The 15,702-nt window shown below is 39.4% G+C and overlaps 1 protein-coding gene across 3 annotated transcripts in view; it reads left to right on the top strand.

The window, feature by feature from the left end:
* The window catches only part of Cbfa2t2 (core-binding factor, runt domain, alpha subunit 2; translocated to, 2), a 138,170-nt gene that overhangs the window by 78,062 nt on the left and 44,406 nt on the right, over positions 1 to 15,702 (top strand). For all 3 annotated transcript variants that reach the window (XM_013514210.1, XM_005384842.2, XM_005384841.2), the window contains exon 2: positions 13,700 to 13,843. In XM_013514210.1, coding sequence (XP_013369664.1) covers positions 13,726 to 13,843 — 118 coding nt within the window. In that variant the 5' untranslated portion in view covers positions 13,700 to 13,725. The remainder of the gene's footprint in view (positions 1 to 13,699; positions 13,844 to 15,702) is intronic.

The following is a 15,702-nucleotide window of genomic DNA, read 5'->3' as shown; positions in this document are numbered from 1 at the left end:
CCGGGAGCCAGCAGGCAAAACTCAGGGTCTTTGAATTGAGTTATATCCCCAGTCCTTATGTTTTGAGACAAGGTCTCACTAAATTACCAGGCTGGGCTTACTGTGTTGCCTCAGCCTCCCAGAATGCTGGGAATTCAGGTATGCATTACTATACCCAGCTGGTAAGTTATTTCAATGTTTGAGAAATAAATATGTTCAAAAAAGGAGAAATGTTCCTAGCATATAACTTGACTAAGTAATGTAATGTGAATTTGTAAAAATTTTTACAGTTGAAATTCACTTGATGGCTGGGCGTGGTGGCACACGCCTGTAATCCCAGCACTCGGGAGGCTGAGGCAGGGGGATCGTTGCAAGTTCGAGACCAGCCTGGGCTACAAAGTGAGCTCAAGGCCAGTCTGAACTGCATAGTGAGACCCTGTCTCAAAAAGACAGAAAAAAAAAAAGAAGGAAAGAAAGAAATTAACTTGATGGTTACCTTACTAATTGAAAGATGAGCTGGGCACATGTATCTTTGCGTTGAGCAAACTTATTTTTACTTAACAGTATATAATTAAAATAGCAAAAATTAGGGCCAGAGATACAGCTCAGTGGCACACAATACCTGCCTGGCAAGTACGAGGTCCTGAGTTTGAGTCCTGCTACCACCCCCCCCAAAATAGCAAAAATTAACAACCTTTTAAAATTTAATATTTTTCACTCAAAAAGTTAACAGCTGAGTATTTTGGGAGGGATTGGATCTAGATAAGTAGAGTTATATGAAAAAAATGGAGTTATATGAACAAAACGTAGGGTATCTACGTTAGTCTTCAGTATTTTCAGACAGTTTAAAAACATTCAGCTTCTTGATAGTTAATACAATTAGTAGAGTTGTGATTTATATTACCGTTATACTATCTTCCTAACATGTATGATATTATATTAATTGTACATGTGTTTGCTTTTGTCTTCATTTTTTATGTACTGAGCTCTATTCCCCCACTTTTTAATTGTTTTATTTTGTTTTGTGAGACAGGGACTCACTATGTTATGCAGGCTACCCTTGAACTCACTATGTAGCCCAGGCTGACCTCAGACTTGTGGTGATTCTTCTGCCTCAGCCTCCTGTTTTAATTTTGGTACAAGATCTTGCTAAATAGCTAAAAGATATGTGCCACCATGCCCAGCTACTATAGGCTGTTTTTTTGTTTGTTTCTTTGTTTCTTTGTTTGTTTTTAGTGGTATGGGGGGGATTCTTTTTAGCTCTTCTTCTTATCACAGAAGTTGTATGAATTTTTAAGATTAACTGAGTAGTCTGGCCTACAGTTAGTAAGGATAACCTGCTTAGACCTGTACTACCACAACATTATGCTTTAGCAAAACTTAATAACATAGTTTTTAAAGTTCTTTGTTGTGATAAAATATACATAGCATAAAACTTACTCATTTATAACATGTACTGTTTTAGCCATTTTAAGTGTATTGTTTAGTGATAATAAGTACTTTCATATTGTGCTTGAGCGCATACTGATTCACATCATTATGATTCGTTGTTAGTTCCCTATGTGCTCCAGAAAAGTAGACAAGACCTCTGTTACCTCAGAGTTGGCACCACTCAAGCATGCAAATATAGGTGATAAGTGCATGCAGAAGTATCACTGAATAGTCTAGTAATGGAAGTGGAGAGCAACTGTGGTTAGGGAAGATCCTTCTGAGCAGTTGACATTTAGGCTGACATCTGATAGGTGAGGACCCAGCCGTAAACTATTGGGAGAAAGCCAGTTCTAGGGAAAGGAAACAGCCTGAGCCAAAGGACTGAAGTGGGGGTTTCTTGGTATATCTGAGAATTACAACAAAAGTGAGCATGGTTAATGCCATAGGTAGGACCAGTAAGAAGGAGACACTTGGGCTAAGTCATCAGTTCTCAGAATCCTTGGTTTCAGGGTCTCTTGGCACTTTTTTTTTTTTGAGATAGGATTCCAATATGCAGTTTAGGTGGGCCTTGAACTCACTTTGTAGTCAGGCTGGCTTCAAACTCAGCAATCCTCCTGCCTCAGCCTCATGAGTGCTAGGATTACAGGTGTGTGCCACCACACCTGGCCCCCTTTGCGCTCTTAAACACTATTAAGGATACCAAAGAACACTTCTCATGGAGTAGAGGTACACACATTTCCCTATTTGACATTTTTTTAAATTTAAAAATAAATTTAAACAAAATTATTTTATTTGAACTTAGCATGCACAGCAAAGAAACCACAAAAAAAAAAAAAAAAACCACAAAAAAAACGAAGATGCAGCTTACAGAATGGGAAAAAAATTTTGCCAGCTGTTCTTTAGACAAAGGACTAATATCTAGAATTGAGAACTCAAAAAATTAGGCCCTCCCCTCAAATTTAAAGACCCAGTTAATAAATGGGCATCTGAAATGAATAGATAATTTCTCAGATGAAATACAATCAGCCAGTAAATCTGTGGAAAAATGTTCAACATCACTGGTCATTCAAGGGATGCAAGTGAGAGTCCCTGTCTCACAAAACAAAACAAAACAATTAAAAAATGGGGGGATAGAGCTCAGTACATAAATTAAAAACACTGAGACTCCATCTCTAGAAAGCATGACTATCATGAAGAAATCAGCTGATAACAAATGCTCGTGAGCCTGTGGAAAGAAAGAAACGCTGTCCACTGTTGGTGGGACTATAAACTGATACAGCCACTGTGGAAATCAATATGGAGATTCCTCAAAAAACTAAAAGTAGAAATTGCATTTCACCCAGTTATTCTCCTTCCCAAGAGTTAAAAGACATCGTACTGTTGTTTGGTAGTTCCTTTGGAAATGGCTCACCAATGAAAAATATTCCAGGTCCTTCTTGCCTTGAAGGAAGAATTAGGTGAGACAAGGCAAAACCAGTGCCAAAAGTTTATTTGAACAGTGAGGGGTAAAAGGGTCAGGGAAGAACTGGCTCTAGAGCGAACTTGGGCGTAAGAGAGGAAAGGATAAAAGCAAAAATAAAAGCATCTAGATGGTGCAGAATGATCTACTGTGAGGAGTCACCATGGCAGGCTCCTTGTGCAGTCTTGTCTCTCTTATGCCATCCACATCTCAGGGAAGCCTGAAAGAAATTCTGTGAACAGGGTTCTGAACATTATTTGACACTGTCCTGGGATCTTGTAGTTGACAGGTCCCGCTTATTTTCCCATCCATCTTTACCACATCCTACCAGTTATATCATTACTACAGGGATATATGCATACCCATGTTTATAGCAGCATAGTTTATAATAGCTAAATCTTGGAAACAGTCTATATATCCATCAACAAACAAAGGGATTAAAATGTGTTTATACTCAGTGCAGCACTCCCCTCCCATTATAAAGATAAACTTGAGTTTGTAGAAAAATGGATGCAGCTTGTTGTTAAGTAACACAGACACAAGCATCACGTGGTTACTCTTATATGAAAAACTCAATATATATAAAGTACAAAGTAAAACACATAATGGGAAAAAGGAGAAAGGAAAAAAAGGAGTGGTAAGCCAATGTGGACAGTGTTTCTACAAGTGTACCTTGACTTAGCACAAGTGTCTTACATATTTTATATGTTCTTTGGCCTAGTAGTCTGGTTTTCAGTATGTATATATGATACTTAATTTTATAAGGTCTTATAAACAAATGAATCTGATGCTGGAAAAATAAGGGGGGATTGAAATGTGCTCTGTACATGTACCAGTATACAGTGAATGTAATCATTGTGTGCTACAACCATGTACTAATAAAAGAAAAACTCTTAACACTAATAACCCTGTTACATGTTAGTTTAAATAAATAACTTTTTTCCCTGAAAAATTCTTTGCGTAACAAACATTTAATAAGAATGGCACTGTTTTATAATTTTACAGCTCATTTCAGTGGCTTAATAGAAGATATCTGGATTTTCCTGCCTGTTTCTGGATTGTCGCTTATGTTCAATCTTTTTTTCATGTTGTCTCTGGAAAAGAAGTGGAATAATCTGTTACTATGATTATGAAAATTGTTTTGACTGTCTTGCCTCTGTGCATCCACGGGTTTTTAGAACCCTTGGCAGTCCCTAGACCGTACTTGAGGAACTGCTGGGTAGAACATGGCCTTTAAGCTAAGCTAAAAACTTTGTGTTTTGTTGTAAGAGTGGTAGAAATCCCTTGGAGGAGTTTAAATAGTAAACTGCAGCTAAATTTAGGTTTTTCTATCAGGTCTTTGGCTGCCACACGAAGAATGGAGAGGTCAAATCAAAAGCAGAAAAAATAGGCAGTCCAGTTGTAGATGACAGTGGTTAAAGTACTGCCAGAGAGAATAGAAGCGATAATGTCAATATATGATATTTCAGAGTGGGACTGATGATTCTGTGTTTTGGAGACATTGTAGCACAGATGCATCTGCTGAAATTAAAAAGACCCAGGGTTGAATCTTAGGAAAGCCATTAATTAGTGGTATGAGAAATTGATAACATTTCTCCCAGCTAAAAGGAAGGAAGGAAATCAGGGAGGAAAGGAGGGTGGGGAAAAGATAAGAGGAGGGGAGGGGAGGGAAGGGGAGGGGAGGGGAGGGGAAGGGAAAAAGAAAAAAAAAAGGTTTATATTAGACCAAGAAGACTAAAGATAGCTTGTTCCCTGACAGTCTCAGATTCTCTTTTGGCTATGTACATTTGATCAGGACAGTAATACTATATAATACATTAAGAGATTGAGATTCAGTGGATTTGTAGGGATAGGTTCCATGAGAATGCAGGATACTAATCAAATGTAATGTTAGTCTTTCTGTTCATGTGAGAAATATTAACTTGGTGGAGACTTCAAACAGATGGTGTGCAGTTGGAGTAGATGACTGTATTATTCCAAATAAACATTTGCTGGAGCTGGGGAGCTATAATCCATATTTCACTTTTCCCTGTTTACATTGTTAGGTCAGTTGTGTTGCTGCTGCTTTTAACTTGCGTTAAGTTATCAACAAGGATTTGATGTTGGCAGGCCTATTACAACATACCTTTAAATATTAAAATCACCAATGTTGGAAGATATCCTTTAGTTACTTTCAACATGTAGTGGTATAATGGTTATTAATGCATTCCTAGTGAGTAACTGTCTAATAATACCTTATACTTTAATGGTCTGGTATAGCGTTTTCTGATCTATTTTATTTGCCTTTCAACACCTCCATTGTCTCCACTTTACAGCTGAGGAAAGGTTCTGCAGTAGCTAATAAATGATCAAGAAAATTCGGATCCAGTCACACCTTCCAGTTTCAGGCCCAGTCTTCTTTTTTCCTTAGAAACTTCCCTTTGATTCTTTAAGAATACAGATCTCCAGCTGATCTACAAGTTCCCTCACTTGCCAAACTGTCCTTTTCAATTTTGCTGCAAGAGAGCCTTTCAGATTTCTGTTACTCTGTTTCAACTAAGTGATGGTTTTAAATTGAGGGAGGAAGGAAAATTCCCTATTATATTAATTCTTTTATCTACCCTAAGATGCTGTAGGCATTGCTACTCAGTTAAGTTCTGGGATAAAATTTATATGCAGTCTCTTACATATTTTTCTTTCCTTTGTTACAAAATATATATTCTCATTTTCTTTGCACATTTGTTTGTTTGCTTGTTTATTTATTTTGGTATCAGGAATCGAACTCAGGACCTTACACTTGCCAGGCAGGTGCTTGTACCGCTGAGCTATATCCCCAGCTGCGCATATATTTAATACCTTGACAAAACCAACTTCAAATAGTAAGTAGGTTTAAAAAATATTGGGCTGGGGATGTAGCTCAGTGGCATAAGTGCCTGCCTGGCAAGTGCAAGGTCCCAAGTTTGATTCCCTGTATCAAAAACAAAAATAAAAATAAATGTAAAAAAAATAAAAAATATTTTAACCATGTGTTTTCTCATAATCACTTAAACAACTAGCATATATTTCTATGATATTTTTGAAATATTTAATCTTGAAACTTATCATGCCTCCAGTCCAGGAGATATACTTTTTATTTGACTTCCAGTTTTTAGTTTTGTTTTCCTTTTTCCTGGCCGCTCTTTTCAGTCTTTTTTTTTTTTTTTTTTAATTTGTCTTCTGTGATCTCTAAAAGTTACAATACTGCTTATCCCAGTACTAGACATTAGTCTAGTTAGATAGACATCGGTCATCTTGTCTGTTTTATGTTAGTGAAATAATGTAGAATGTAGCATTTTGGTATCTGACATCTTTCATTTCTCCTAATACTTTTGGCATTCATCCATGTTGCTGGGTCTATATACCAGTAACCTGTTCCCTTTGGTTATATATTACAGTTTGTGTCTCTTTGATTGCTAGTATGTTGATCATCTTTTTATAAGCCATTTGTATATGTATGTCTTTTGGGAACTGTCTAAATACTTTATGCTTAGTCTTTTTTTTTATTTTAAAGAGTAAAAGAAGGATAACATAGTAATGGGGGGGCTTACCAAATTACAGACAAAGTGGTAGGAAATTGTCAATGGTTACTGTTTTACATATTGTTATCTACAAGATAATTTCTCAGGGAAACACAAATAATAGTGAGTTACAGACAAAAATGGTAGGAAATTATCAATGGTTGTTGTACTATACTTTGGTGTCTTCAAAGTGGTTTCTAGAGAAAACAAATAGAGCTATACCTGAGTGATCCATTAAATAATCTGTTCTCAGTGGTTGTTGTTGGAAAACACATAGTAATAAATATACATCCATTTACAAAATAGCATAGGAACAATACAAACATTACAGAGTTATGGACAGATTGGTAGGAAATTATCAGTAATTTCATGCTGTAATACATGTTGGTATCTTCAAAGTGATTTCTCAGGAAAACAGATAGGTAAGAAAGATCTAACAAGTAGTTACAGCCTGAGGGTTGTGAAAAAATAGCGGATTACCTCCTCACTAGTGACTCCTTTCACTGAGGTGTGATGGCTGGAAGGAAGGCCAGGCTTGAAAAGAAGGACCAAGAGACTAGTACTAGTGTCCAACAATAGGCTGTTTGCTTTTTCCTCTATAGTCATGATTACCTGGGGCTCCTTCATGGAGATGACGGTCTGGCCAGAGGGAGAAGGCTGAGTATGTCCTGGGCCCCTTCATTCCTGTTGGACCAGCTGGTAGGAGGGGTCTGAGCTCTGGAGTCTTTGCTTCAGAGGGCAGTCCGACCTCTAGTGGACACCTTTACAGTCAGGGAATGGCTCCAGGGGCTTCTTAGGGCAGTCCCTCTTGAGGTAGCCTGGCTTTTGACAGTGGTAGCAGATGAATGTAGTCGTCGAGTTCTTCTTGGGGCCCTGAGAATCAGACTTAGGGTCTGTTTCTCTTAGTGCTGCAGCAAAGGCAGCTGTGTTTTCTCGGTCTCTTTGTTTTCTCTCCTTGGCCTCTTTCTCATCATGGCTATAAAATACTGAGGAGGTAATTCTTACTATCATCTCAAGTGAGCTATCTGGGGCAAAAGCCATTTTCTGTAGATTTTTTTCTACTATCTGCGGCTGACTAAGTAACAAACTTATCTTTAAGAATAATTTGTCCCTCTACTGAACTGGGATCCAGGGAAGTATGCTTTATCAGTACCTCTTGTAAGCAATCTAGGAAAGCAGAGGGGTGTTCCTTTTTTGGAGGGGCGCCTCCATCTCAGCTGTCAACAGAGCACCCACACCAATCATCTCTCCAGCCTCCAAGCGCATTGGGACCCCACAACCACTTAGTGTCCTCTCCACAACTGTCAACACAGGCAGCAGGAATATGTGGATGAAGTCCTTGGCCCGCTAGTCACTTTCAGCACCATCAGGTGCAAAGTGTCCCAGGCAGGTAACCTAGACATGTACCTTCGCCATGAAGGCGATTCTTCAGAATCTGAATATTGAGCATCCATGTAGTCCATGAAGTCTCAGTGCAGATCTCTCCGGAGCTCCACGTGCTCCTCCACCGCAGCCTGTACAGGGAGGGGGAAAATGGTCTCCAGGGAGTCTCCCCAGGTATTGTGCAAGGTCCTCCTGGTTTCCAGCTCCCGAACAGCCCTCGCGTCCCCAGTCAGCATGACCTTTTGAGTTGTGGGGCGTCATCTGTATTCTCGTGTTCTCCAAGTCCTTATTCAGCAGCTGCTCCTCCACTGACTCCTGATCTTTCTGGTTCTCAAGGGCAGGGCCAAGAGCGACTGTTGTGTGGCATGTTTTCTCCATGTCAGGATGGTTCATGTATGTCCCCAGGCAGGCCTCTGCCCCCGGCGCTGGGTGGGCCGATTGTGTTGGTGCTTCTCTGTGGCATGATAGTTCTCAACTGCACGGTGGCGGCCAGCTTGAGGGCCTGCACGTGCCACACTGCTCGGCTTCCCGGGCGGCTTCCCGGGCGCCTGTGCGGCTGGGGCCGGCCCGAGGGTCAGCACGGCCCACCATGCAGCTTCCTGGGCGCCTGCTGCCTGCCTCCTGGGTGCCTGCACGACTGGGGCCGGCTTGTGCTTAGTCTTTTTTTGATTGTGTGTTTGTTTGTTTAGACAGGGTTGTGCTATGTAGTTTAGGCTGGCCTTGAACTCACTATGTAGCCCTGGTGGACCTCAAACTCAAAAATGATCCTCCTATCTCAGCCTCCCGAATACTGAATTACAGGTTATGCCATTGTAATTATCATGTCTAGTGGGTTTTTAATCTAATTCATGTGAAATTTACATGCAAGTGTGTCTTTTGTGTACCTCCCATTGTTACATTTACTTTGGTGCCCTTTGTTATAAGTATTATGCCACGGGCAGATGAAGGAAACCATTGTCACACAACTACTAAATGATAGAGCGTCCTTCACTTCAAGCTCAGAACCTTTTGCCTAATCATGGTGCCTCCATGCAGGGCTGGGTGTTTTCCTTCTTTTTCTGGAGGTAGGGTGCAGTTTTCCTTCTTTCTGCTTGTTTGAGAGTAGCCCTTTTCCCTCATATAATTGCCTGCCTACCTTTCATTCATTCATTCATTCATTCTTGCTTTTTTGAGAGAGATTCTCACTATGTAATTCAAGCTGGCCTGGAACTCACCATGTAGCAAGGCTGGCCTCGAATTTAGGGCAAGCCTCCTACCTCACCCTCCCGAGCATTGAGATTACAGGCCAGCACCACTTCACCCAGCTAATTACATTCTTTTTAAATCTTGTATTTACACCTCTGTTCTTAACCTTTCTTTTTTTTTTTTTTGGTTTTTCTCCGGTACCAGGAACTGAACTCACGACCTTGCGCTTGCCAGGCAGGCACTTTTGCCGCTGAGCTAAATCCCCAGCCCCTGTTCTTAACCTTTCATTTGCAGGGGCTGGGGATTTAGCTCAGTGGTACAGCGCCTGCCTGGCAAGCACAAGGTCGTGAGTTTGATTCCTGGTACTGGGAAAACAAAAACCTTTCATTTGCCACCTTCATAGTAAATTTTTTAAATTTCAGGGGGAAAAAAGCAATTCATAATTATTTGTAAAAGCTTTCATTTGTGGACAATTTGTTATAGCACATGCTTCTCAGCACTTGTCTGGGATGTTTATCAGTATGTGTTCACTATTACTTTCTTTTGTAGCTATAAGGTGGTTCTATCTTTTAATTTCATGTTTACATCTTTGAAATTCCCATATGGGAAAAAATATCAATGCTAGTCACAGAAAAATATTTATTATTTTCTCTTTCATCAGTTTTCTATTTTTGTGACATACTTAGCATATTGTACAATGAAGAGGTAATATCATTATTTGGACATTTCCACATTGGTTTATCTAGTTGTTTAGCTTTATGTGGCTAGGTGTTGAGGCATCAGTGATTTTGAAAATTAATGTTGTATACCTGTGTTTTATTTTTATATATCTGCATATCGTATATTCAAAATAACCAAAATATAAACTCATTGTCAATGACTGTATGTAGAACTGAGTTGAAACTTTATGATAAAACTAAGGAATGGGCTGGGGATATAGCTCAGCAGCATAGTGCCTGCTTGGCAGGCACAAGGCCTTGAGTTCAATTCCTGGTATCAAAAAAAACCTAAGGAATATTTTAATTTTCTGTGACCAAATATTGCAATTTTTTCTTCGTTTTGTTTTGTTTGTTTTATGGTGTTCGAGATCCAGCTCTGATCATCATGTGTGCTAGGTAGCAAGTACCCTACTACAGGTTTACATTGTGAGACTATCTCAAAAAAAAAAAAATTAGGAAGGAAGTCACTGCTAACAGTGATGGCATAAAGGCATGTCATAGCTGTCTTCTTTGGTACATACTCCATATCCATCATCTGAGCATCTGTTGAATTTGTCAAATTGTTCACAACTTGAGTAGCTCTCCCACGCCATGAAGTGCATTCATATCACACAGCCTGTAACAAAAATAATACCTTATATTGCAGTTGGTGCTTTTGCAACTGTTGAGTTTTGGATCATTCCACATGATATAATGGAAGTTAAATGGATAAATTGTTAGCAGTATACTCATTTTCCACAGGAAAGGTAAATATTAACTTGAACATAGTCACATGTCTAGTTATCAGCAGATCTAGAAGTTGACACTAATATTCTTGTATTATGATTATCCTTACTATTCACTAAATACCTTCTTTGGTTTTTTTGTTGGTTGGTTGGTTGGTTGGGTTTTTTTGTTTTTGTTTGTTTTTGAGAAAGGGCTCGCTATGCAGTTCAGGCTGGCCTTGAGCTCACTTTTTACTCTGGACTGGTCTTGAACTTGCAATGATTCTTCTGCCTCAGCCCCCCAGTGCCAGGATTACAGATGTGTACCATCACACCCAGTTTATACCTTCTTTATTTGAGATTATTCTTGTTATCACTCATTATATCTGTTGAAAAATGAGGCCTACACAAACAAACAAACAAAAAAGACTAGAAAGGAGAAATAATTTGGTAAAATCCACGTAGGTTACAAGTAACAGAATAAAGATTCATATCAAATCTCTCAGTCCCCATAACTGCTTTTCCTGCTTTATATTGCTTGAAAGAAGAGAAGCAAGACTAGACTTGAAGGTGTGTGGATAGTGAAGTGTGCTGGAAATGGGTAATCATCTGTGAGCAGTGTTCTCAAAGCTGGATTTTGCCACCTACGTACGCATCCAGTTGGTTACAGCAGACAATTCAGTGTTCCGTCGTGGAACTGCTCCAATTTTATCTTGTCAAGTGGTGGATGTTAAAATATATCTCACTGCCAAGGTCTCCTCAGGCCTTTGGTGCTCTTTCTTTAAGGGCAGGTGGTCTGAAGAAAGGCATCCTGTAGGTCATTAGATAATGTACACATTGTTTTTATATATGTCCATACTGTATATGGAGTAGAAGACAACTGTCACTACCTTCCTTCCCTTCTCCCCTGCCCCCTCCAGAAAGTTTGGACTCAGATTGAAGAGCTAAAAACATATCAAATGTTCTCTGAAGGGGACTGAGAAAACTCTATCAGGGAGAAAAAACCAAGTTCATTATTCCACTAATCAGACAGGATGACCATTAGTTTCACAAACAAAAGGTCCTGAACAAAGAAAGGATAAGAGGTGGCAGTGTTGTGCACGTGGTCCTCAGAATGCTGCCCTTTTCGTAATGGGATTTATGACTTGGAAACTTGGCTTCGTTGACTTTCTTTATTCATTATATTCCTTTCGAAAATTGTGGTCATTGATAACTAAATCATAAAGATAATATTTGGGAATATTTTTCTCATTAGAAAGAGTCCCATGAATGTGCGAAGGTATGCCCAGTTGTTAGTATCATGAGTGAACACTTTGGTGTTTTATCTTTATGTCTGTGTCTTTCAAAAAGCAATCTTTGACTTAATATTCATGTTTGAACCTTCGCTGTCCATTTCCTTGCATTTTCAATTGAATTCAGCAATTACTGGATATTGAATATGTGGTACTTAAGTGAAAAATTTGAAATTATTGAGAAAAATGTGGTTCAATTTAAAGGTGACCTGGTATCAACCAAGTATTTAAGAAATCTTTAGGGAAAAAACCAATTTTTTTTTAAAGTCTGGGTGTGACAGCACACACCTGTAATCCAAATGCTTTGGGAAGCTAAGGCAGGAGAATTCCAAGTTTGTGCTACTTAGCAAGTTTGAGGGCAGCCATGTTGCCCAGGCTGGCCTTAAACTCCTGGGCCATCCCACTAAGTAGCTAGGACTATAGGTGGTAGTAGCTACCATCCAGTCCAGTGAAAATAACTTCTTAAAGATACATATGTATTAGCATTTTTTAAAGAAAAGTATTAGTAGGGCCTGGGATTTAGCTGAGTAGTACAGTGCCTACCTGGCAAGTGTAAGGTCCTGAGTTCAAGGCGTGCTACCCGCCCCCAAAAAGATATTAGTCTTATTCCTGTGAACCAAGGCCTAATTTTGATCTAATTTCTCTCTGGAATTTTGTTGTCCTTTTTTTAAAAGACAAGGTCTCACTATGCAGTTCAGGTTGGCCTTGAACTCACTGTGTAGCATAGGCTAGCCTGAAACTCGCAGCTGTCCTCCTGCCTCACCTTTCCTAGTGCGAGGATTACAGAGGTGTGCCACCACACTTGGCTTGTTGCCCTTTAATATTATCAAACAGCTGCTAATTATGAGTTAGCCCATGGGTGAAATAGCCTGTATGTGGTTTAGAATCAACTCTACGTTTTATCTGTTTTTAACCATAAATGTCACAGGTGACATTTATATGCCTGACATTAGAAATACTGACTCCACCTTTTTTTCTAGTATAGTTGGTATATATATTTAGTACTTCATCATAATAGTATTTTATATACCACTAATTATGATTCTATTTCTGTGTCATGCAATTGAAACCTCCTGTTTTGTTTTGTTTTGTTTTGTTTTGTTGAAGCCTTTTGGTTTAGATTCTATAATAGCTCTTTTTCGCTACAAATTTCATTCATTTGTAAGAAGTCCCGAATGCGTTTGAGTTGAGGTAAGCCAAGTTTGTAACCTGGTTTCTTCCTTTCTCAGAACCATTACTTTCAGTTCACATCACCTGTGTCCTTCTTCCCTTATTGTAATTGTTGGGGTTGACAGAGCAATCCACACTGGGTGGCTTATGACAAGTGAAATTTATTCTCTCACAGCTTAGGAGATCAGAAGTACAAATTCAAATCAAGGTATTAGCAGAGCTGATTCTTCTTGGGACCACAGAGAAAGAAACCAGTTTCATGGCTGCCTTCTAGCTTTTGGTGGTTGTTAATGATGCGTTGGCATTCCTTGATTTGTAGATGTATTGCTCCTAGCTCTGCCTCTATTATCACATAGTTGTGTCTCTATCATTTTCTTCACATCCATTCCCCTCTGTATATGTGTCTCTTCCCTCTCTCTCTCTCTTTTTTTTTTTTTTTTTTGAGACAGTGTCTCACTATATAGTGCAGGCTGGTCTTGAACTTGCTTATGTAGCCCAGGTTGGCCTCTAACTCATGGTGATCCTTCTACTTCAGCCTCCTGAGTGCTGGGATTACAGGTGGCATGTGCCACCATTCCCAGCCTTGTGTTGCTTCTCTTTAATTATGCCATTCAGATTGGATGATCTTCCCTCTGAAGAACCTTACTTTAATTACATCTTCAAAGACCCTTTTCCCAAATAAGAGACATATCTTTTTTGGGAGCTGACATTCCAATCATTGTACTAAGCATGCTCTTAACCTTTTAATTCCTCAGGAAAATATGTTGGTATTTCAAATTGTTTTTGCTACTTTTGTTGTCTTATAGGAAACTCTGACCTCTGTTTCTTTTCTTCTCTGCAGTTGGTTCTGATAAAAGGGTCCCAGCAATGCCTGGATCGCCTGTGGAAGTGAAGATACAGTCAAGATCCTCACCTCCCATCATGCCACCCCTCCCACCAATAAATCCTGGAGGACCGAGGCCAGTGTCCTTTACTCCTACAGCATGTGAGACCTCTTAATTACTTGGATTTATGGCTCAGAGTGACATTTAACTCTGTGGCTAACTTCCATTAAATCTTCTACATATACTATTCAACATTTTCAAGTAGTATTACAGTTAAAATACTGCAATTGGTCACTCATGTATAGCTGTATTTATTTTCTTTAGAAGCCACTTTGAAGATACCAAAGTATAGTACAACAACTATTGATAATCTCCTACCTCTTTTGTCTGTAACTCACTATTATTTGTCTATTTGTTTTCCTGAGAAACTATCTTGTAGATAACAAAATGTAAAACAGTAACCATTGATAATTTCCTACCACTTTGTCTGTAATTTGGTAAGCCCCCCCTATTACTATGTTATCCTTCTTTTACTCTTTAAAATAAAAAAAAAAGTTAAAATACTGTACAGCTAAAGATAGATATAGAAAGCTGAGATGTATGGTGGCTCTGTGCAGAAGCCCTCAGTTCAATCCCCAATATCAAAAAGAAGAAAAAGGAAAACAAAAAGACAAGAAAAGCTGGGCTTGCCAGGTGTAGTAGCTTACACCTCTAATCTTAGCACTCATGAGACTGAGGTAGGAGAACCAATACAAGTTTGAGGCCAGCCTGGGCAACATAGTGAGTTGAAAGCCAGCCTGAACTACATAGTTGGATCCTGTCTCAAAAAAAAAAAAAAAAAAAAAAAGTCCAGGCTTGGTGGTACATGCCTATAATCACAGCATTCTGGGAGGCTGAGTCAGAAAGATCACATACTTAAGTGATTCAGGAAGAGTCTCTCTTTCTCTGCCTCACTCCCTTTTGTTTTTCCAGTACTAGAGAATTAACCCAGTTCCTTTGCACTGAGCTGTATCTCTACTCCTTTTTGGGTTTGGTTGTTTTTGCTTTTTTTTGAGTCTCACTATGTAGTTGAGGCTGGCCTTGAACTCACTAAGTAACCCAGGCGGGCCTCAAACTCACAGCGATCCTCCTGCTTCAGCTCCCCAAGTGCTCGAGAGTTGGGATTTCATAGTGTGCCACTATGCTGAGCTCCACCATGTTTTATGACAGGGTTTCTTTGAGTCACTAAATTGCCTTGACTAGGCTCAAACTTGCAGTCCTCCTACTTCAACTTCCCAGGAGTATACTGGCATGCTTGGCATCTCAAAGTAAAAAAATAAAAACGGGCCTGGGGATACAGCTCAGTGGTTCAAGCGCCTGCCTGGCAAGTGCAAGATCCTGAGTTCAATTCCTGGTACCAAAACATAAAAAAATAAATAGAAAGAGTTGGGTGCAGTTCAGTACAAAGGCCCTGGGTTCAATTCCTTGGACCACACACACACACACACACAAAAGCTTGTTTCTTTTATTTGTTGCTTATTCATTGCTTATTTACAAATATCTTAGATACTTAGAAAAATAGTGGTATAAATTTTTTTACTCTTTGGCTGGTCAGTAATCATTTTTACTTCTTTGATTCTAACTTTTTTTTTAATTGCAGTACTGGGTACTTGAGACAAAGTCTTGCCAGAAGTCACTGGGTTGCCAGGCTGGACTCAACATTGTGGTCTTCCTGCCTCAACCTCCTTCCTGCCTCCCAGATTGCTGGGATTATACGTGTGTGCTATCATACTTCATGAATTTAAATTATTATATTGATTTATAGGATTTAAAGTAAATCACAGAACTGCTTTTGAAAATGTTTCAAAGCCAGGTGTGGTGGCTCATGCCTGTAATCCCAGCACTGGGGAGGCTGAGGCAGGAGGATTGCTGCAAGTTTGAGACCAGCCTGGGCTACAAAGTGAGCTCAAGACCAGGTGAACTGTATAGCAAGATCCTGTCTCAAAAAAAAAGAGTTCCAAGACTATCATAAGGCCCTTTA

This window comes from Chinchilla lanigera, unplaced genomic scaffold (assembly GCF_000276665.1).
Source record: "Chinchilla lanigera isolate Chin_1 unplaced genomic scaffold, ChiLan1.0 scaffold00021, whole genome shotgun sequence".
Taxonomy (NCBI): Eukaryota; Metazoa; Chordata; class Mammalia; order Rodentia; family Chinchillidae; genus Chinchilla; species Chinchilla lanigera.
The sequence above is the reverse complement of the archived record's forward strand: the minus strand, read 5'-3'. Positions and strand labels throughout refer to the sequence as shown.